This window comes from Delphinus delphis, chromosome 8 (assembly GCF_949987515.2).
Source record: "Delphinus delphis chromosome 8, mDelDel1.2, whole genome shotgun sequence".
NCBI classification, from domain to species: domain Eukaryota; kingdom Metazoa; phylum Chordata; class Mammalia; order Artiodactyla; family Delphinidae; genus Delphinus; species Delphinus delphis.
Window position 1 is genome coordinate 100,438,034 of NC_082690.1, and position 22,540 is coordinate 100,460,573.

General features: G+C 52.7%; 1 protein-coding gene across 1 annotated transcript in view; it reads right to left on the reverse strand.

Annotated features, from left to right (window-relative positions):
- Positions 1–794: 794 nt before the first annotated feature.
- VWCE (von Willebrand factor C and EGF domains) overlaps positions 795–22,540 on the reverse strand; it is a 30,400-nt gene continuing 8,654 nt past the window's right edge. Inside the window, exons 6-20 of the mRNA XM_060017451.1 lie at positions 20,848–20,964; positions 19,823–19,951; positions 17,706–18,148; positions 17,530–17,623; positions 16,217–16,299; positions 14,447–14,534; positions 12,597–12,682; positions 10,927–11,044; positions 10,245–10,330; positions 8,811–8,907; positions 7,139–7,221; positions 5,992–6,082; positions 5,827–5,909; positions 5,376–5,466; positions 795–1,449 (exon numbers count right to left, since the gene is read on the reverse strand). Of these exons, the coding sequence (XP_059873434.1) occupies positions 818–1,449; positions 5,376–5,466; positions 5,827–5,909; positions 5,992–6,082; positions 7,139–7,221; positions 8,811–8,907; positions 10,245–10,330; positions 10,927–11,044; positions 12,597–12,682; positions 14,447–14,534; positions 16,217–16,299; positions 17,530–17,623; positions 17,706–18,148; positions 19,823–19,951; positions 20,848–20,964 (2,321 nt within the window). The 3' untranslated portion in view covers positions 795–817. The remainder of the gene's footprint in view (positions 1,450–5,375; positions 5,467–5,826; positions 5,910–5,991; positions 6,083–7,138; positions 7,222–8,810; positions 8,908–10,244; positions 10,331–10,926; positions 11,045–12,596; positions 12,683–14,446; positions 14,535–16,216; positions 16,300–17,529; positions 17,624–17,705; positions 18,149–19,822; positions 19,952–20,847; positions 20,965–22,540) is intronic.

Consider the following 22,540-nt stretch of genomic DNA (forward strand, 5'->3'; position numbering starts at 1 on the left):
CCAACATGGGGGCACAAAGCCCTGTCCCCTTGTCCCAACTCGGGCTGACTCTGAAGGCCAGCCCAGCCTCAGAGCTCCACAGGGGGTTGGCTGAGACCGTGCCACTGCCGGGCCCCACCCCTGCCTCCTGCTTGCCTCCCTCGGCCCACAGATGTTAAAGCTAAGCACAGGCCCTAAGACTCCACTTGCCTACTATTCCCTCCCGGGGAACCCATCCATCTTTTCCGGCCCCTCACTTCAGAAGTCTCCTAGCATTACAGGCCACCAGGTACTTACCTAAGACCCCTCCCCATCTAGCCCCAGGTCTCTGCAGGCTTTTCTCCTGAGCTGGGGGTTGAGGTGGGCACTAGCTCATCACCTGTGGGCTTGCAGTGACGTTTTCCCACCTGTCCAAAGGCGAGAAGTGAATGAGCAGGGCAGCCTGGGGGAGACCGAGACAGATTTTAATCAGGAAACCTCGGGTGAGGACACATGACAGCTGGTGGCACAACCTCAGTGGAATCCCAGGCCCCTCGGACCCTCCTGCTCCAGAGGAGGGACTCAGCTGCCCCAACCTTTCTCAGAAGACAGGCGGCCCACGCAGTCCAGGGAGGATGCTGACGGTGGAGAACGTGTTGCTGGAGTCTCACAACACATCCCAGATGCTTCTTGGGAGCAAGGCTACATCGGGCCCTGAGGGTTTTCCATCCCCGCCAGGGGTCCTGAAGGAGTCGGCAGCCTCACTGGCCCCCAGAGCCGCCCTGCAAGCTCCCAGGGCCTCTGGCAGAGCCTTCTCTGTCTGGCGTCTCCCGGGCACGGCCCTGCAACAGAGTCCTGCTTACACTGTGGACTCCTCCTGTGAGGGCCCCATGGTGGGCTCCTGGGGGCCAGGGCTGGCCGTGGCTGCAAGGGCTGCAGAGAGTCTGGAGGTGGCTGGAGAGAGCCTGCGAGGCCTGAGGATAGTGACGGGGGCCTCTGAGGGGCTGGGGCCCATCATGGAAAGGGCTGAGGCTCTACGCCGGATGGTGGCAGGCAGAGAGGGCTGTCTGGATGCTGTGTGGGCCCCGGAGGCCGAGGACGAGGGCTCTGGAGTAACAGGAGGTGGCCCGGGAGCCCCGGGAGAGGCCGGAGGTAGAGAGGAGGCTCCTGGAGGGATTGAAGGCCCTGGTGAGGGCCAAGGGGGCTGGGAGGCCCCGGGCTCCCCTGGGAACATGCCCCCTGGCCCCAAAGGGGGTGAGGGTAAGGCCTGGGCTCCTGAGGGGCTCACGGGTATAGTCTGCATGTCAGACAGGTTTGTTCTCAGGAGGAGCTGGAGGAGCTGCAGCGCTGGCCTCCGAGGTGACACCGCTGGGGGCCCCGGGCAGGAGCTGCAGTTGAGCAGGGCCTCAGGGTCTCCACGGGGGGTCCGGGCCACTTTGCTGAGCTCAACGTCTCCACGAGGGGAGAGACCCCGGCTTTCTTCCAGGGAATCTAGAGAGGGGGCGGGGCAAGAAGATGCACAATGGTTCTCCCCTACAACTGAGGCAGGTCTGGGATGAGCTGCACCGAGGACAGTGCCCCAGCTCTGGCCCTTAAGGGTCCCTGTGCACCGGCCATTGGGGTTGGGGGATCCCGCCGGCTCCTGTCTCCAGGAAAGGGAAGACCCAAAAGGAACCATGAGCAGAGAGAGACAGTTCACCAAGGCACTGGCTGTGTGACCTTGTATGAGGCACATAACTCCCCTGGGCCTCCATTTCCCCATCTGTAAAATGGGCATCATAATAACAGTGATGACCACACAGGCCACGCAATGAGGACTGAATGAAACGGAGCCTGAGAGGTCTCAGCCTAAACCCAAATGTAAACTCTGGACTTTGGGTGACAACCACGGGTCAGAGTCGGTTCATTGATTGTAGCAAATGTACCATCTGGTGGGGGATGTCGACAGCAGGAGGCGCTGTGCGTGGGGCGGGGGCAGGGGGATTCGGGGAGCTGTCCGTACATTCTGCTCGATTTTGCTGTGAACCTAAAAATGCTTTTAAAAAAAAAGTCTATTGAAAAAATTTGCTTTTAAGTCTCAGCCTGGAGGCCAGCGCATCATAAGGGCTTAATCCATGGCGGGAGAACAAGGGAAGGAAGGAAGAATATTGGAGAAAGGTATGATCAGGGAGGAGACGGAGGCTGGTAAACACATTACAAACTGGAATGATTACATTTTAAAAATCATCAAAAGATAACCTATAACTTTTTTAAAAATTGTGAATCACCCTGCTGTACACCTGAAAGTTATATAATATTGTACATCAAATATACCTCAATTGAAATATATATATAAACCACCAAAAGGATAATCACAAAAACCACTTTACCAAAAACCACTGAATTGTGTAATTTGAGCGTGTGACTTACAGGGTGTGTGAATTATATCTCAAGAAAGCTGTTCTTTTTTTTTTTAATTCACCTCGTATTTCAGTAAAAAGCATTTCTTCTTAAAACAAGTTCGCACATGGTGAACGCAGCTGAGGCAGGTGCCCCAGGAGAAGGAGGTGGGCTCTGCATCTCATCCTCAGTTTCCCCATCAGGAGGCAGGAGAGCAGAATGGGAACGAGCATGGGGCGAGGAATCAGAGAGACCTGGCCCTGAGTCCGACGACACTACCACCTAGAACGTGGCCTTAAAGTCAGAAACTTGGGAATTCCCTGGCGGCCCAGTGGTTAGAACTTGGCACTTCCACTGCATGGGGCCCGGGTTCCATCCCTGGTTGGGGAACTAAGATCCCATAAGCTGTGCGGCACGGCCAAAAAAATGTTTTAAATAAATAAATTCTTTTTAAAAAGACAGAAACTTAACTTCTCTGAGCCTCCATTTCCCCATCTGCAAAATGGAGACAATAAGAGCACCCATGCATAAACATTCCTGGGGCATTTAAATGAGACAATACAGGTAAAAGGCTCCATACACTGCCTGGCACCTTAGCTAACGATTAGTCTCTAGAAAGCAGGGGAATAGTATCCCTCAGCTTGCAGAGGGTTTTGTGCTGGTTAAGGTCGAATCTATAATCACTCAACAGTTCCCAACATAATGACTATATGGGATCAGGATGTTTCCAGCCCCAGCAGTCCTGACAGCCTCTCTCCATCCACAGAACTGAAGAGCTGCCCTAAATACAGGATGTCCTCTTCAAAAGGTCAAAGGAGTTAAAGAGGTATTTTATACAAGAGGAAATTCAGGCCACAAATCCGTGGAAAAATTCACTGTCTTCCTGGAAGTTTAAAAAATGTACAATAGCCACCGGTAAGGTACTTTATGGACATGTTAACCTGGAAAAATTAAATTCAAAACACACAGTGTAGAGTTGGTGGGCATATGGGGCACCAGCTACGTCTCTGTAAGTTTCCCCTTTCTCTAGGACCCCATCTGGTAACCTGCTGTCATGCCCTAGGAGTCACCAAACCACTCCCGACACCCTGTGACCTAGTTACTGCACCTATTAACCACAGGGTCTGAATGCAACTCACAAAATTTGAAAACAAAAGTTGTCTGACCAAAGATTTTTCACAGTGGGTCCACTATGGATAGAAAAAAAAAAAAAAAAAAGAAGAGGAAAAAAGAAACCACCTAAATGTCAACCAAAAAGGGAAGGGGTAAGCAAACCATAGTATTTGGGAGCGTTTTTAAATGGCCAGCTGTGGGCTACATCAATATTTTGAAACTGTGTGTTACAGTAGGTTGTCCATGTCCTGTTTATACCTCTGCAAAAAGATCCACATGAACAAACACTCATGATAGAGAGAGACGAACAGATGTGAATCATTTTCAGGAGTCAATGTAGCAGAGTAGCTAAAAGCATTGACTCTGGGCTCAAATCCTGGTTCTACTGCCAACCAGCTGTGTGACCTTGAGCACCTCACTTCACCTCTCTGTGCCTCAGTTTCCTCAGCTGGAAAATGGGGATGCTAATAGTATCTATCACAAAGAGTTGCTGTGAAAATGAAATAAGACGTATGAAAACAAACAGATGGCCAACAGGGACATGAAAAGATGCTCAACATCACTAATCATCACGGAAATGCAAATCAAAACCACAATGAGATACCACCTCACAGCCGTCAGAATGGCTATCATCACAAAGACAAGACACAGCAACTGTTGGCAAGGAAGTAGAGAAAAGGGAACCCTCGTGCACTGTTGGTGGGAATGTAAACTGGTGCAGCCACGGTGGAAAACAGTATGGAGGTTTCTTAAAACACTAAAAATAGAACTACCATATGATCCAGCAATTCCACTACCGGGTATATATCCAAAAAAAAAATGAAAACACTAATTCAAAAAGATATATGCACCCCAAGGTTCATTGCAGCATTATTTACAATAGCCATGACATGGGGACAACCTAAGTGTCGATCGACAGATAAAGATGGATAAATACGTGGTGTGTATATATATATATATATATATATATATATATATATATATATATATATACGCAATGGAATATTATTCAACCACAAAAAAGAATGAAACCTTACCATTTGCAATAACGTGGATGGACCTAGAGGGTATTATGCTAAATGAATAAATCAGAGAAAGATAAATACCATATGATCTCACTTATATGCGGAATCGTTTTTTTAAAAAAAAAAACTGAGCACACAGATATTGAGAACAGGTTGGTGGTTGCCCGAGGTGGGAGGAGAGGGGTGGGCAAAATGGCTGAAGGGTCAAAAGGCACAAATTTTCAGTTACAAAATAAATAAGTCATTGGGATATAATGTACAGCATGGTGACTATTGTTAATAATACTGTATTGAAATACTATACCTGAAAGTCGCTAAGAGATTAGATCATAGAAGTTCTCATCACAGGAGAAAAATATTTTGTAACTATGTGGGGTGACAGATGTTAACTAGACTTACTGTGGTGATCATTTTGCAATATATACAAGTTTGAATCTTTATGTTGTACACCTGAAACCAATATAATGTTACATGTCAATTACACCACAATTAAAAAAAAAGAAATAACATTCAATACATGTTCCCTGACACATAATGGATACTCAATACATATTAGCAATTATTCTTCTGCAAAGTTGATTCAGTTCCTAAATTCTAATTTTTAAAAAAGGAAGAAAGCAGAGGGAGAGATTCAGAAAGGAGGAAATGAAGAAGAAAAAGGAACAGTAAACAGACTCGTCAGACGGCACGGTGCACTGTGGCATAGCACTGACGAGGGTCAGCAAGCCCAGGCTTGGGCCTGGGCGCACCACGTGCTGGCTGTGTGACCTGGAGCAGGCCACGTTCCCTCTCTGAGCCTGGGTTTCTCACATCCAGCCCTGTACAAGTTCTGTGTTTCTGGGCAGAAAAGCAAAGTGGAAAAGGACGGTGGTGAGGCTCCAGGATGCAGAGGCCACTTACCTGGACAGAAGGAGCAGCAGTCCCTGGGGGGCGTGGAGGGGTCCGAGCAGGCCTGCTGGCAGGGCGTCTTCTCGCAGCTCACCTCTCCCAGCTGGGGAAGCAGAAGGAGACACGTGAGGAAGCCTGGAGCATCTCACCCCTCCACAGCAGCGCCCTCAAGGACATATTACACCAGCAGTTGGACCCACGGAAAGATCGGGGGCAGAAGCTGCAGGGCCTGACCCTCACCTGAACAACAGGTGAAGCCAAACACAGTGGGGCTGCCTTAAGGAAACAACAAAGGTAGAGGACACCATCAAATCCGAAGGTATCCCCGCAGGTAATTGAAGTTGAAGAATGGCAGGCGGAAGACGGGCGTACACTGGCTAAGGGGCTCCAAGTTTCACAAAGGGACAAAAGGCTAGAAGCAGCCCCTGGCCCAGCAGGTCCAGGGTCCCCAGGCCCAGCTCACCTGGCATATGCACTGGGTACAGGGCTCATCGTCCAAGGTGAACACCTGGCCGTTCCCCACCTTCCTCCCCTCGTAGTTGCAGTCTGCAGGGGCAGAGGAGACAGGGGCCGTGAGAGCCAAGGCCCACTCAGGAGCCTTGCACGAGGGGTGGCTGGTCCCACTCACCTCGGCACACTGGACAGCACTCCCCGTCAGGGTGGAAAGGGTAGGAGCAGGTGATGGGGCAGTCCACGGGCGAGCAGGCCACCGAACCCAGCTGCAGGACACAGAAAACACTGAAGGCCTTTTGTTCTGGGGGGCTGATGGGTCACTCGTGAAGGACACATCACATAGCCATTAAGTGCCCATCGGAACCATCAACGTCAGGTGAGAGGTCCATGGTGAGGTAACAGACTGAGGTAGAGTCTGTCCCCCCACTAGAACGCAAGCCCCCCAGGCCCAGCCTTGTCCTCAGAGCTCAACTGTCAACAGCTACCTGTCAAACAAATCCATGAACTTCCCAGGAAAGCTGAGCACCAAAACCTTAGGGGGAAGGACCCAGAAGCCAAAGCTCCCCAAAGCACATGGCTGTGAACGAACAGGGCCACTCAGAGGCCAGAGATGTTCACCCCAAGTTGCTCGATCTTTCTGCAGACCCATCCCTTTTCACCCACCGCCAGCAAAGAGGCCCCATAGGCATGAAACACTTCTAGCATGACAAGCAATAAGGACTTATTTTTTCCATTTTCCAAATACTAAATGACATTCCTGTCATTTAGACTGAGAGGCAGTACGGCTTAGGGGTAAAAGCGTGCCGTCTGAAGCAGACTCAGGAGACTAGAACTGATTCTCGGCACTCCGCTTGACTAGTTGCGGGCTCTCTGTGCCCGGCTGTCTCACCTAGCAGCTGGGGATGGCGGTACCCACCTCATAGGATTCCCCGTGAATCAACAGGTCGTGCTGAGATCAGGGACTGGCACATGGCAGGGGCTCGAGAATGTGAGCATATTAAAGATTCCGTACAGAGTCCTGGGTTTGTGTTCCTCACCTCCACTCTCAGGGAGAATCCCTGGGCCATATTTTATACCGTAAGGCCCCCAAGACCCTCCCTGGTCACCCAGAAGCAGAGGACTTTTGCCAGGCAGGGTTAAAAGTATTTCTCTGGCCCTGGGTAAAGAATCACCCCAGGCAGGGCTGAAGGAAGCCGGCTTTCACCATGATCCAGAAGTGACCATTCTCTTGGAGGTCTCTGGATTTTGCCTGCAGGGTTCAGGAGCTGGTGGCTATTTCTGGGGAGTTTCCGCAGACAGGGGTCGGGTCTGGGTGGTCGTACCAGGCAGATGCAGCTCAGACACGGGTCCAGCACGGACGGGAAGGTCTGGTTATTGTAGAAGATTCTACCTGTGTAGGTGCAGCCTGCCAGAGAGAGCATGTGGTGAGGGCCAGCCAGGGGACGGCTGGCCTTTGCCAGGAAGAAAGTCCAAGGTGTTTCTAGGCAGCAAAGGTCAGGCGAATGGCCTCTCTAGACACTTGCCCAGGGGGTTGGGGAAGGGACAGAACATATGTCTGGATTGGGTGCTGACTTGCTTCTCGCTGGATTCAGCAAAGGGATCATAGTGTCTTCACTTCAAGGTTCTCCCCCAGGGAAGGGAGCCGTTCCTCCCACCCCCTCACTTGGCAGGATCAGGATGAGGGACCCGGAGACTCAACCTGGGTGCCAGGCACCACGGCCATCCTCTCTGCTCCTCTCCACTCAGTCGAATCCCAAACCCCTCCTTCCAGGAGGCTCCCCTACAGCTCCGCTCTCTGCTTCCCGAAGCCCACAGAGGCCCCATCTGAGTGCTGCCACCTCGATGATATTTATCACATACTGGTACATATAAAAGCAGGTGATGGTGGGCTTCCCTGGTGGCGCAGTGGTTAAGAATCCGCCTGCCAATGCAGGGGGCACGGGTTCAAGACCTGGTCCAGGAAGATCCCACATGCCATGGAGCAACTAAGCCCGAGCACCACAACTACTGAGCCTGCACTCTAGAGCCCGCGAGCCACAACTACTGAGCCCACATGCCACAACTACTGAAGCCCACGCACCTAGAGCCCATGCTCTACAAGAGAAGCCACCGCAATGAGAAGCCTGCGCACTGCAATGAAGAGTGGCCCCCGCTCGCTGCAACTAGAGGAAGACCGCGCACAGCAACAAGGACCCAGTGCAGCTAAAATTAAAAAATAAATAAATAAATGTATTATAAAAAAAAAAAGCAGGTGATGGGACAGTAGAGAAACATTTTATAAGAAAAAATATATAAGGAATTCCCTGGCAGTCCAGTGGTTAGGACTCCACACTTTCACTGCCAAGGGTGCGGGTTCCATCCCTAGTCAGGGAGCTAAGATCCCCCAAGCCGTGTGGCTCGGCCAAAAAGGAAGAAAAAAGATATAACAAACAACTATGATATGCTATGTATCTATGACATGATAGATATATAGACATAGATGTATGTTACAGATATGTTATAGAGATAGATGTTATATCACAAAAAGAGACTAGGAAGATAAAACCATGAAGTTAACAGTGATAATGGGTCCTTTTTAATTTTTTTCTTTGCTTTCTGTATCTTCTAAACGTTCTATAATAAAATATCACTCTTGAAATAATGGAAAAGGTGAAAATTACTATTAACACATAAAGGATCGCTTTAATTTCCTCTCCCTGTTCTCTAATTGTCTCACAGGTATGTTCCTTTATCACCCCACCTAGGCTGCAAGCTCTGCATATCTTCATATCTGCTTCCAGCACCCAGACGGGGCCTCCCTTGAGCAAACTGCTTTCCGTCCCTGAGCCTCAGTTTCCTCATCTCTAAAATGGGGTTGCCCCACGGGGTTGTTGCGAGGATAAGCAGAGATGAAGCATGTGTGGTGCTTTGCACAGAGAAGCCTGATACAGGGTGACCCCAGATGTGGGGGCCAGGGGTGCTATGCCATCCCCGGCCCCCCAGGCAGGGCCTTACCTGCCGAACAGTCAGGGCAGCACTGCCCGGGGATCCGAATCGGGTGAGGGCAGGAGTCCACACAGTCTGTCCTCTTGCAGCTCACTGAACCATCTGCCTGAAGGGAGGAAGAACTTCACCAAGACCCCACCTGCCACGCCAGTCCCCACCTCCCCACCCCACAGGCCCCCAAAAGAAAGGACGGTGCTGCAAACTGGCCAGAGCCTGACCTAAGAGGCGTCATGATGCAGCTGGGAAGCGGCAGGGGTCCCCCCAAAGAGGACTGGCTACTTGGGAAAGGGGGTGTGAGCCTTCCAGAGAAAAGCCTTCCCATATCCCAGAGCTGGGGTTTTGGTCTCCTCGGCTTCCCGTCCCTTCCCCGCAGCAGCCAAGGCTGCACCACAACCTCATCCAAACTCTTCTCAGAGTTTCCCTGAAACCCTGGCTCACCCCAAATCTATGGAGTCCAATAAAATCCTATTTTTATAGAAAGCTATTCCACCGGAAATGTCTTTCAGAAGATGAAAGCACCATATCCAGTTTCTTTTTTTTTTTCGTAAGAAGCTGGAGTTTTGTGTTATTTCCTTGTAATGTGAGTGCCCTAGATCAGTCCTGAAGGAGAAAAAGGGCAGCGGATGTACTCTGCTCCCCACTCTGATTCCAATGAAACGTTTCCAAGTTTTCTAAGGGTCTAAGGCTTTTTTAACAAATGGTGCATCAAAGGGACTTGAAGGGCGCGCTTCTCACGCGCTCATGTGCACGCGAGTCACCGGGGGATTAAAATGCAGATTCTGCGTCCGAGCCCTGGGCAGCCTTGAGGTTCTACCTAGGCTCCCCTGGTGACGCCAACGACACAGCCAGTGCAGGAACCTCATTTTGAGAAATAAAGCTCTAAGCTCAAGCGACTAAAAGCTCTCTTGAAGTAGAAAGGAGAGCCGACCGTACTTAAACATGAGCTAAAACGATCACGTTTCTTGGTAAATAGCTGTGTTTGCGTGTCTGTCAATCTGACTCTCAAAACTCATGCACCCTCACCCGCTTCCGAAGAGGTGAGGTCACGTGACTCACATTAATGGAGGAAGCCTCGCGATTTCACGGAAAAGGCCTTAACTACTAGGCCTCGGGCTGCCCAGCTCCCTCTGTTATCCGTGCCCCGCGAAAACCTGCTCCTGGGAATCCTATTTCCAGCTCCTTAGGCCAGCAGCTCCCCGCACATGCACAGTGGGTCACACAGCACTCTTACGACAGACAGACTGCCAAGCTCTGTCATCCTGAAAATCTACCGAGGACAGAAGAACCTGGATCCCAGCCCCTTCTGTAAAAACGGGATGTGATAGCATGGAAGCGAGACTGGGACAGGCCTGAGGTGGCCCCGCTTCTGCAGGGGCAGGGATGCCCGGCCCGGGACGGGGAAGGGCGGGGGAAGCAGCTGAAGGCGCGCAGGTTGTCATTCACCTGGCAGATGCATAACTCACAGGGGTCACCGGGAGACCAGATCTGTCCGACCGGAAACTCAACCCCGTTGTCGTCCAGAGAGCAGCCTGGCCAGGGGACAGCGGGGGAGAAAGGACGAGTGGGCAGAAGTGCCGAGGAGGGTCCTGAATGCCCGCGGGACCTACAGCGCCACCCAGCAAGGACAGACAGACACCTCTGCTCACTCACACTGAGTCCACGCAGCCACCCACTGGGCCCAGAGCTGCCTGCTGCTGCCGCCTGGCTCCCTCAGTTAGTGAGTTTTCCTGCCTAACAAGAGCCTGGTACACACAGGCACGCTCACACAAACGTCCACGTCCACACACACCCACAAACACAGCCATTCACACACACAGAAACCACTCCCACACAGACACACGCACACAGATACAACAGACACACAACAAAAACACACGGACACACACACTCAAAAACACACACACAGACACCACTCACACACAAACACGCAGACACATGTACACAAGCTCACACACAGATGTCACTCACATACAAACTTAAAGCACACACACAGACACACACAACACACACAGAGAGCACTCACACGCACACACACAGTCTCAGCGGGAGAAGCTCAGCCTCCCCCGGCTCGGGCATCCAGGCCTGTGTTGGGTACAGCCTGGGATGCAGGGCTAAGCGGCCTCACCTGTCATGGGTGCGGGTTCCCTGCAGGTGAAGCAGCACTGCCCAGGGCCCAGCCACCACTCCTCACGGGGGCAATCCAGTTCTGGACATGGCGTGAAGGAACATTCCACCTCCCCGTTCTGGAAGAGAGCCAGGGGGCACAAACCAGTGAGAGCCAAAGAGGAGGCTGGCAGGCTGCCATCATCCCCCTAAAAGTGACAGATCTCGGGCTTCCCTGGTGGCGCAGTGGTTGAGAGTCCGCCGGCCGATGCAGGGGACACAGGTTCGTGCCCCGGTCCGGGAAGATCCCACGTGCCGCGGAGCAGCTGGGCCCGTGAGCCATGGCCGCTGAGCCTGAGCGTCCGGAGCCTGTGCTCCGCAACGGGAGAGGCCACAACAGTGAGAGGCCCGCGTACAGCAAAAAAAAAAAAAAAAAAAAAAAAAAAGTGACAGATCTCCAGGGAGCAAGAGTGGAAGGAACGGTGAGTCCTTCCCTGGGGGCTGGGGTGAGTCTGGGAGAGGGTCCCAGGAATACAGCGGCTGCATGGCTGCTGGGTCCCCGGCTGCCCTAGCTTAAGCCTCCAGAACCTCTTCCTCTCACCTCTGCAATAGCTTTCTGCTGTCACTCCAATCCACTCTCACCTGCAGTCAGAGAACTTTCTCAGGCACCAGTCCGATCACAACACTCCACCACTTCAAATCCTGGGCAGCTCGCCAAGTCCAAACCCTCTGCCTGGCTGGCAAAGCCCTTCACGACTGAGACTGACACACAGGCTGTCGCCGCCCCCTCGCAGACCCCCTCCCCTAAGCACGGCCCCTTGGCTGATGAAGGTCACGTCCTCCAGGCGCCTGGATGGTTCGTTCACCCCCACTCCCCAGGGAGCAAGGAAGTACCTACAACCACCTGATGCTGGGGGCAGAAGAGCCCAGCTCCCTGGCCTCTGGACACACCCACCTCTGCGGTGCCACTCACGCTCCAGAGCTCCCCGTGGCATCAGCCTGAGACCCCCTTCTCGTGGCCCCTCCCCCTGCCTGACCTGCTTCCCCAGCCAGTCTCTCCCGCGAGCACTCCTTCAGAAAACCACTTACGCGAGAAGCCCACCCCAGGCCCTGTTCTTGGAACTCAGCCCAAACAGGATCCCCGCCTCAGCCGCATTTCCAGTCCCTCTCGCGGCCCGGGCTCCAGCCGGAATGCACACCCCCAGGCCTTAGAACATGCCCTGCTCTCTCCCGCCTCCCGCCTTCTGTTCACGCAGTGCCTTCTGCCGGGCACACCTGTCTCAGCTCCTCACCGGGCTGTCCTAGTTATCCTTCAGGTCTCAGCTTAGCATCCCTCCCTCCAAGTAGGCTTCCCTGAAGCCCACAGTCTGGTTAAGAGCCCCGCTCCCCTGTCCATTGCCCACCTAGCTGTGGGCCCCTGACAGAGGGGGCTGGGGCTGTCTTGTGCTCAACTGCGTCCCCAGCACCCAGCATTGTCCCAGGCACACAGTAGGTGCTCTATAAATAGCAATGCTGAAGGACGAACTTCAAGGAGACTGCGGGAAGGCCTTGGTGAATGCTAAGGCCCCTTTAGTCTCTTTCTCGCCTCAGTTTCCCTTTTGCTGCATGGCAGCTCCTCTTCTCCTGGTCAAGGCATCCTGAGAGTGTCGTGTGCCCTGCCCCTCCCCAGCACCCACCCACTCAGCCCCCTACCTGGCAGACACAGGTGGTACACTCGTCACCACCACCACTGAACACAGCCCCGTCTGCATACCACTGGCCATGGAAATAGCATCTCACTGCGGAGGAGAAAGGAAGAGGCAGCTCAAGGTCTTTGGGCAGCTAAAGAAAAGGGGGAGCAAATGGGTGGGGGGGTCTCTGGGAAGAAAACACACCCCCACAATACTCCATGGCACACCCACACCCAAGAGCCCAATCGCTGCTCCCCTCCAAACCCTCACCTAAAGGTACACCAGTAGTTAAAAATTGACAGAGAGGGACTTCTCTGGCCATCCAGTGGTTAAGACTCTGAGCTCCCAATGCAGGGGGAATGGGTTCAATCCCTGCTCAGGGAACTAAGATCCCACATGCCTAACGGTGCGGCCAAAAAAAAAAAAAAAAACTGACAGAGAAAGAACCACATGCAAAATAAGGTCCTTAACCAAGAAGGATGGGAAGCCCGGAATAACTAAAGAGTAAGAGAAAAGAAGAAATGAGAAAAGATGGCCCCAGACACCTACAGGAAGGTCTGGGAATGCTGCCAGCCCCTGGAGGCAGGGAGGATTCAGTGAGAGCCTCTCATCTGAAGATTCCCCCATCCCTGCTGGTAAAAACAACCTTAAAAACCTGCCGGGGGCTTCCCTGGTGACGCACTGGTTGAGAGTCCACCTGCCGATGCAGGGGACACGGGTTCGTGCCCCGGTCCGGGAGGATCCCACATGCTGCGGAGCAGCTGGGCCCGTGAGCCACGGCCGCTGAGCCTGCGCGTCCGGAGCCTGTGCTCCGCAATGGGAGAGGCCACAGCAGTGAGAGGCCCGCGTACCGCAAAAAAAAAAAAAAAAAAAAAAAAAAAACCTGCCGGGACCCACCTAGCTTTAATCAGAGGGCACTGGGTTCAAATCCCAGCCACACAACTCACTACGGGCAAGATACTTAAACTCTCCTAAGCCTCAGTTTTCTCATCTGTAGAATGGAATTAACAATTACTACCTCACAGGGAGTATATTGCCTGTTCAAAAAATGTTTTAACTAAAACTAATATAACATTCGGGACTTCCCTGGTGGTCCAGTGGTTAAGACTCTGCGCTTCCAATGCATGGGCGCAGGTTCAATCCCTGGTCGGGGAACTAAGATCTCACATGCCGTGCAGCGTGGCAAAAATAAATAAATAAATAAAATTAAAATAGCATTCAAAAGTCAAGGGAAAAATAGTATTTAATAAGAACACTAGCTTTGAAATCAGGTAAGCTTGAGTTCAAGCTCTGCTCCTTTACTCACTGGTGTGTCTTTGGACAGTGATGACCTCTCTGAGCCTCAGTTTCCTCATCTATAAAATGGGGCTATGAATAGTACTCCCTCAGGGCTGCACCACACAGATTCAATGAGATCAGGACTGGCAAGGGCCCCACAGAACAACGGCCCAGAGCCAGCAGTGACGGCCATGAGGTCATCTCAGGAAAGAGAACCACATTTTAACAAAAGACTAACTCATTAGTGGGGCAGGGGAGACACCCTCCCAGTCTCGGGACAGAGCCACGCCAAGGGTGGACCCAAACCCCTTCCTGTCTGTGTTAAAGGCACCAACCCCAGCAGGGGGCAGGCTGGGCCGTGAGCCCAATCTAGCATCCAAACCACTATGCACACAGTAGGTGCTCAATTAAAACGGGCACTTTGAAATGCTTCATTTGATCTGAGTTTCTAAAGCAGAAATCAATCTCCTTCCTCTCTCCTCCACTCACCACCCCCCCAAAAAAAACATACTCGAAAGACACCGCTCCACCCCCGTCATTTTTTACAAAAAAAGCTAAATTCACCCTGTCCTCTCCCCACAAAGAGTCCCTTACCTGGCACACAAGTACAGCAATCCGACTTCAGGGAGGCCTGACAGAGGCCGGGAGGACACTCGGGGGAGATGCAGGACACATTTCCAGCCTGAGGAGGTGAGAGGTGGTGCAGGTGGGGGAGGGTAGACCGTCAGGCCCAACAGAACCAGCTTGTTCCCTATTTCACACCACCCTCAGGATTCCTGTCCCACATGAAAGCCTCCTAAAGGAAGCTATCCTGGGACTTCCCTGGTGGTCCAGTGGTTAAGACTCCACACTCCCAATGCAGGGGGCCCCAGTTCGATCCCTGGTCAGGGCTACATCCCGCATGCCACAACGAAGTTCCCGCATGCCACAAGTAAGACCCGGTGCAGCCAAATAAATAAATATTAAAAAAAAAAATAAAAGGGAAGCCATCCAAGACCTTTAAATGCCACCATGGTCACACAAGGATACGGTGCTGGGGCCCAGTACCAGGATGTATTATGGTGTAGTTTCCAACATCCCCCTTTCCAAGACGAGGAGCAGACCAGACAGCAGAGCACGCTGCCTTCCTCGTGAAAATGGACGAGCCTAGCCTCCCATGGCACTGCCCCCCATGGCATTGCCCCCACCATGGCATTCCCTCCCATGGCATACAGAAGCTCCGGAAGGATGCTGAGAAGTGGAGAACAGAGGTTCCTCCACCAGAGACACCTTACCGTGCATCTGAGTTTTGAACCAAGTGACTAATACTGGCCAAGGAGTTAAATTTAAAACTCAATTTTTAAAAATTGAAGTTAAGACAAAAAAGCCCCCGGCTTTGGAGTCAGCCAGACCTGAGGTCCAGGGTCTGCCCCTCCAAGTCGTGTGACTTTGGGCAGAGTATGTCACCTCTCTGAGCCTCCGTCTCCCTATCTGTGAGATGAGCTGGAAAGGGCACCTCTGCTGGGGTTGCTGAGGATTGAGTGAAATGTGATCAGGCAGGAAAACGCCTGGCCACTTCACAAGTGTGGCGCACAGGAAGGGCTCAGTAATGGTGGCGGTAGCGATCTACGTGCCCCCGCCCCTTTACATTGCAGCTTCCGCCGTCACTGCCAGACCAGGACTGCTTTTAAAGATGAGAGGCAGTGAGGGTTGGTGGGCAGAGCCTGGGCTTTGGATGCAGGAAGGCCACGGCTCAAATCCCAGCTCTGCCACCTCCCAGCCTCAGTCTTTTCACCTGTAGAATGGGGACTGTAAAGCCAACCCAGAAGAGCCACCAGGAGCCTCGGGGGAGGAACTAGATGGAAAATACCAAGCCCCTGCCTGGTATGCACTGGGTGCTCACGATGCAATCCAAGGGACAGCCTCTGGCTGGGTCTGGCACACGGTAGGAACTTAATAACTATTCTTGGAGGAGTGAATTTGCCTCAAGCAAAATACTCTTAACAAGCTGAGTCTGGTAATGAGCCTTCTCCCTCCCAACGCCGCTACCTTTATTGTGCCGGCAAATATTTTGCCTGGAGAGAAAAACGGCCTCCCTGGTAGGAAGTTTCCGAGGGAGTTGCATCCCCTCCCCTTCCTAGACAGATGGACCCTGTTTGCATGTTGGCTCTTTTCTGCTCAGCAAAACCTCCCTGACTCCACACACTACGGGTTTCCCATCCCCCACGCTTTTAAATTCCACAGCTTGCGACCAAAATCCACAACCTGAGAACGCTCCCTCCATTCAACGAGCTCACCTTTAACATCCGGTCTTTCCCCCTTCCTCTAAAACCCCCAAAGGTTAAGAAAACACCCACGAGGCTTCAGGGATCTTGTGATGCTCACCAGACAGACACAGACAGTGCAGTTCTGGTTGGGAGGTGAAAACACGTCCCCTTCAGCCCGGATGACGCCACTGTGAAAACAGCCTTTGAAAGACAAACAGGAGTGGAGACATCAGACCTCTTAAAGTAGAGGAAGCTTGAGGTCTCATTACTTTTCCAGGCATAATGTACCTGGAACCTTCTCTCACTGGCTCGGATGCCCCAGGAGTGACAGATCTAGGTACTCAGAACGGTGTGGTCCCAAGACCCCTGAAGAACTACAGGAGACACCCACACAGGGTGCCCTGGGAGGGTCCCATTTATGTCTGATAAACCCAGAACTGTGTTGAAAGCATGGCATTTTATTGCCATAAGGCAGGAAAGGCAGCCAGACAGCCCCAGGTTCCAAACCTGGCCTGTCACATGAGTGGCTTTGGACCTGGATGTGTCACTCAACCTCTCTGGGACTCAGCTTGTCTTTACTGTAAAATGGAAATACCACCACATGCCCTGCAGGGGACTTGGAAGGATGCACAACCTCAGATGTAATGTACACAGCAATTTACACTCAGGGCTTAGTACACAGTAGGGACACAGTAAAAAATCACAATTATCATTAAGAAAATCAGCAAATTGCATTTTCATTTTAACCCTTAGGAAGATTTTTTTCACTGCTGCTTAAAGTGCAGCAACCTCAACACCTTACCACCAGGAGCTTCATAGAAATGTAGCCGCTCAGGCCCCTCCCCACATCTACTGAATGAGAATCTGCATTTTAACAGGATTCCCAGCGATTCACGTGCAGGGTGAGTGTTAAGGAGCTCTGCTGAAGGACTTGGTAAGACTTGAGGTCTTTATCCTAACAGCAATGGGAAGCAAATGAAAAATTGTCAGCAGATTGTGGGAGGGAATCAGAACAGGGGTAGAATTTATAAACGATTACTCCTCCTGCAGTAGGAGGGGGACAGGGGCAGGGGAGGGGACTGCAGAGTGGGTCTGGAGAAACTTGCTGAATGAAGGAATAAATGAAAGAACGAAGCTCCAAAAGGATCCCCGGAAGGTCAAAAGTTCCCCTTGAGAGCGCAGACCAGTGGTTCTCAAAGTGTGGTCCCTGAAGCAGCAGCGTCAACATCACCTGGGAACTTGTTAGAAATGCAAATTCCCGGGCCTTACCCAGCACCTGCTAAATCAGAAGCTCTGGGGGCTAGGCCCAGGGATCACCCTTCAGGTGACACATGGAAGTTGGAGAACAGCCTTTCAGCTGCAGAAAGGCTAGGAAAGGGAAGAGGCAGTACCATGTGAGAAACTCACAGCCTTCCCCAGACCAGCTCCCACCTGTACACAATGGACAGCATCCCCCATCTCCGGAGGGAATCGGGTGAGAACAAGCAGCTTCACACGTCACCTTTTCACAGGTCACCTCCCCATCCTAGAAGCAGAAACTGGAGTTCCAGCCACCACAACGCCCCAGACACCAGACCAGGGAAGCCCGGGGGACCCCTCACACCCACCTCGCACCAGCACTGGGAACAGCCAGGCTCTGTCCAGCGGCTCCCGGACTCATGCATGGCTCCCAGGTGCCAACAGGCAGAGGGCCCTGGTGCCAGCTGTGTGGCCTCAGGGCCCCTGGGCAAGGAAGGGGTCACCACCACCTTCTCCTGGATTCGTGAGGGAGGTCTGAGGGTCCCCAACGGAGAGGGACTAGGCACTGGGGTGGCCATTGGGGCAGACAGCAGCTGCGTCAGGGCAGAAGCAGAGGACGTGGGTAGTGCAGGTGTGGGAGATGGCAGTCGTGTGGTCCTGACTCCAGTTGGGGGCCCTGGAGCCCCAGAAGGAGGGCTGTGCCCTGGGGAGAGGGCGGGCCGGCCTGCCTCTGGAAGCAGCAGTAGCATCTTAGGGGGGTGCTGCAGGGGCTGCAGGATGGCAGATGGGGCCAGCACGGCTTTGGGGAAAGCTGAAACGGAAACACAGAGGTGTCTGCAGGGAGGCAGCAGGGGCAGGAGGCGAGATTCGAGGGGCGTGGACTCAGGCCTACCACCACAAGTCACTGAACGTGTCTGGGCCAGTTTCTTCAACAACATGATAGATCTAATACCACCAGTTCAACCTCAAACTAATGGGGCTGCGGTGAAGATCAGGGGAGAAGATTGATGAAAAAGTACCACGAGCAGCCCGAAGTCACACGCTGGCGATGCGGGAGGTCCAGCTGCTTCATATGCAGCGAAATCAGAGTCTTCTCCCTTCCCTTCCTCGCTGGCCGCAAAGGAGACTCGGGTTTTCCTGAACCACGCAGACCTTCTCTAAGCCCTCAGGGATCCGACCTGGGAGTGACCCTTCCCTACTCCTGACAGGTCAGGAGTGTGTCCCTTACTCTCCCATCCAGCTGTGGCTTCCCAGGAGGAGATGCAGAGGCTCAGGGGGAGGAAGGGCCCAGGGTCCTCTCTGGGCCCATGGCAGACAGGCCAGCTTCCAAGAGGATGCCTCCCCTGAGACACACACACACACTCAAACACACACACACGTAGGAACAGTGCACATATTCCCTGCAGATGGACAGCAGCTGCCCAACAGTCTGAAAGACAGAAAGAGAGAGAGAGAGGGGGCGGGGCTTCCCTGGTGGCGCAGTGGTTGAGAGTCCGCCTGCCGATGCAGGGGACACGGCTTCGTGCCCCGGTCCGGGAAGATCCCACATGCCGCGGAGCAGCTGGGCCCGTGAGCCATGGCCGCTGAGCCTGCGTGTCCGGAGCCTGTGCTCCGCAACGGGAGGGGTCGCAACAGTGAGAGGCCCGCGTACCGGAAAAAAAAAAGAAAAAAAAAAAAACAAGACGGCGGCGAAGGAGGCAGATGAGGGGCAAGGGTGAGAGATAGGAAAAAGGAAGAGAGTCACAAATCAGAGTGAGACGGGGAGAAAACTGGTTGGGCTGGGAGGGGGAAACGGGGTGGCTGAGCTCAGACCATCACGGGCGATTACACGATGGAAAACTGGCCCTGGATTAGAAAGAATGCCTTCGGTACTGACACATTACATGGACGATTACAGGCACGCTGTTAAATCATGGCAGAGATCTGACACCACACTGTCCAAAGTGTCCCCGTGAGCCCGGGTTACTGGGACTCCTATGTCACAGGCTCCTCTATCATTGTTTTTTGGTGTTTTTTTTTTTTTTTTTCCTTTTACTATTTGGGGGGAAACAGTAGGGCTGGCAAAACAGTGAAAGGAAAATAAAAGAATGGATAAAGAGGGCTTCCCTGGTGGCGCAGTGGTTGAGAGTCCGCCTGCCGATGGCAGGGGACACGGGTTTGTGCCCCGGTCCGGGAAGATCCCACATGCCGCGGAGCGGCTGGGCCCGTGAGCCATGGCCGCTGAGCCTGCGCGTCCGGAGCCTGTGCTCCGCAACGGGAGAGGCCACAACAGTGAGAGGCCCGCATACCGCAAAAAAAAAAAAAAAAAAAAAGAATGGGTAAAGAAGTGGAAGGAGACAGAAAGGATGAAAGGGGGATGTTGGAAATAACAAACGAGATGAACTGAAAAAAAATTCAGGGGGAAGGAGGGGGGCCCGGTCCGGGAGGGTGGGGCCTGGGGCCCGGAGGCGGGGCCCAGCGCCGGGTGGCGGGGCCCAGCGCTCACCTTCACACGACACTCGGTCAGCTCGGAGCCTGAAGCCAGGTCGGCAGGTGCACAGGAAGCTGCCCACGGTGTTATGGCAAGAATGGTGACAGACTCGCCTCTCCAGTGGCCTCCGACACTCGTTTACATCTGCGGGAGAGCCTCGCTACCGACGGCTGCCTTATCGGGGCTACCGAGTCCTTCTTCCCCCATCCCTTACCCCAAAAGGCTGAGGGAGTCTCCCTGCCATGTTCTTATGGGGCCCTTCCCTGCCCCAGGGTGCCAGTGTGACTCAGATGTCTGGGAATGGGGCTGAAGTCTAGCGCTAGTCTCCTTGGAAGGTTCATACATCCAGCAGGCATTTAATGAATGCACCAGTGACTCATACCCCAGCACTGTGCAGCCATGATTAAGTGCTGGCTGGTGGGGATGGGCCCCACTGGGAATCTCACCTCCAAACCTTCCACCAACCCACTGTTGGGCATCAGGTGCTACGGGCCCTTCTGAAAAAAGAGTCTCAAAAAATCACCATACTGCTCAGGGCAGGCTCCAGGACAAACACCCAACTCTGCTAGAACAAGGTCTTTTTTCAGGCCCATGGGATCCCACCTTCAACCCATGAGCCAAGCTCAAGCCAAACATGCCAATCCCTTTCTGGAAATTTCTGCAATGGGCTGAGAAAACAGGGGTCTCCTTCTAAACCAGAGGAACCAAGACATAACGTGCTTTATTTACCAAGGGGAGCTAAGGCAGCCAAGAAAATGGGTGAGCAGAGAGGAATCCTTGGGGTGTATCTGGGAGAGGGTGGAAGAGGAACATAACAGGATGAAGGTGGCATGTGGCCAGGAAAAGTCCGAGACGGGGTCTTCCATTAGGAGCCACGCCAATCCCAGGGAAAGGCAGGCTCTGAGCAAAGGCTCAAGCGCTTGCCGGCTCCAGGGAACCAGGAGGTCCAGACTGTTGACCTTTCCCTGTCCCTGGGCTCGCCCTGTCCGTCTTCCTGATTGGCAGCCTAAGTGTGAAGACAACAGGGTCCCCTGCCTTACCTACGCAGGAGTGCCGGTTGCCGTGCAGATGGAAGCCAGTTCTACAGGAACACCTGTAGCTGCCAATGGTGTTTTTACATCTCTGCTGGCAGGGGGTCCCAAGGCATTCATCAGTGTCTGGAAGGGAACAGGACACAGCCGGAGCTCATTTCCCCGTGGAGTTTTGGAAATAGGTGGTCCTCTCTACCTACCTCTCTCATCACTATCTCCTACCCGACTCGTAACCCCTCTCCTTCTCACCACCCACATTCAGTCTATCAACTCCTAAGTCCTCCCTGGACCAGCCCACTTCTCTCCACCCTCACTGCCATACCCTAGCCCAGATGCCCCGGGCTTTGTCTCTGGCCTAGAGGATAACAACAGCCTTGTGTGTCTCTCTGCCCCTCCTGTGCTCCTCCCAAGCCACCCTCTACAGAGCCCCCAGAATGTTCTGACCAAAGGGCACCTCTGATCAGGCCACTTTCTGCTTAAACTCCCTCCAAGGCTCCCACAAGCACCAATGCAGCACCACAAGTCCTGGGCTGCCTTTCCCACCTCTCTCCTTGCCCCTCACCTTTACTCTGGCCCAAATTCTTGCCATCTTCCAAAGGCACCATGCTCTTGTGGCCCTCCCCCTTTGCCCATGTTCTCCTATCTGCTTGGAATACCTTCCCATCTTGTCTGGCTGGAAAACTCCTACTCATACCTCAAAACTCAGCTTCTATACTACCTCCTCTGTCAAAGCTTCCCCAAGCCATTGTTTGAAATTGGGAAAAAGCTGGAAATGATCTGCATGCTCATCAGTAAGAGAAGAGTTAGTAAACTACGGGATATCTGCACTGCGAAGTACCAGGTAGTAGCTGAAAAGGATAAAGCAAGTCTATTGACCCTGATGTGAAGAGATTTTCATGACAGATTGTTGAAGGGAAAAAAGCAGGCAGAAGAATGGCTGGGTTCACATTGAAGCCCTAATGTGATCTTGAGAAAGTTAACTTCTTTAAGCCTCAGTATTCCTACCAGGAAAATGGAAATAAACAGTACCAACTTCATAGGACAATTTTGAGGACAAAATTGAGAAAATGCATGTTAAATGCTTAGCATGGTGCCAGGAATACAGGAGTTCAGCAACTGTAAGCCACCCATCTCTTATCGTCATCTCTCTGTAAGTGCTCATGTGTGTACGTACACATAGTGGGGAGAGGCAGGCAGGGCACTCATCAGACTGATAACTAACTGCTATGGATGAACTGCGTTCCTTCCAAATTCATAAATGGAAGCCCTAACCCCCAATGTGATGATATTAGGAGGTGGGGCCTTTGGGACATAATTAGGTTTGGATGAGGTCTGGAGGGTGGGGCTCTCACGATGGGATTACTGCCCTTAGAAGAAGAGCCATGAGAGAGCTTGCTCTCTCTCTGCCTTGTGAGGACACAAAGAGAAGGTAGCTGTCTGCAAGGCAGGAAGAGAGCCCTCACCAGTAACTGAGTGGGCCAACACTGTGATCTTGTACTTCCCAGCCTCCAGAACTGTGAGAATACATTTTTGTTGTTTAAGCCACCCAGTTTGTGCTATTTTGTTATAGCAGCCCAAGCAGATACTAAGACACCAGGGCTATTCTCTAGGGAGCATAGAGGTTGGGCGTGGGAGAGATGGCCTGGGGCTAGGGCCATGACTTTTAAAACTTTTAAAGAGCTTCCCTCGTGGCACAGTGGTT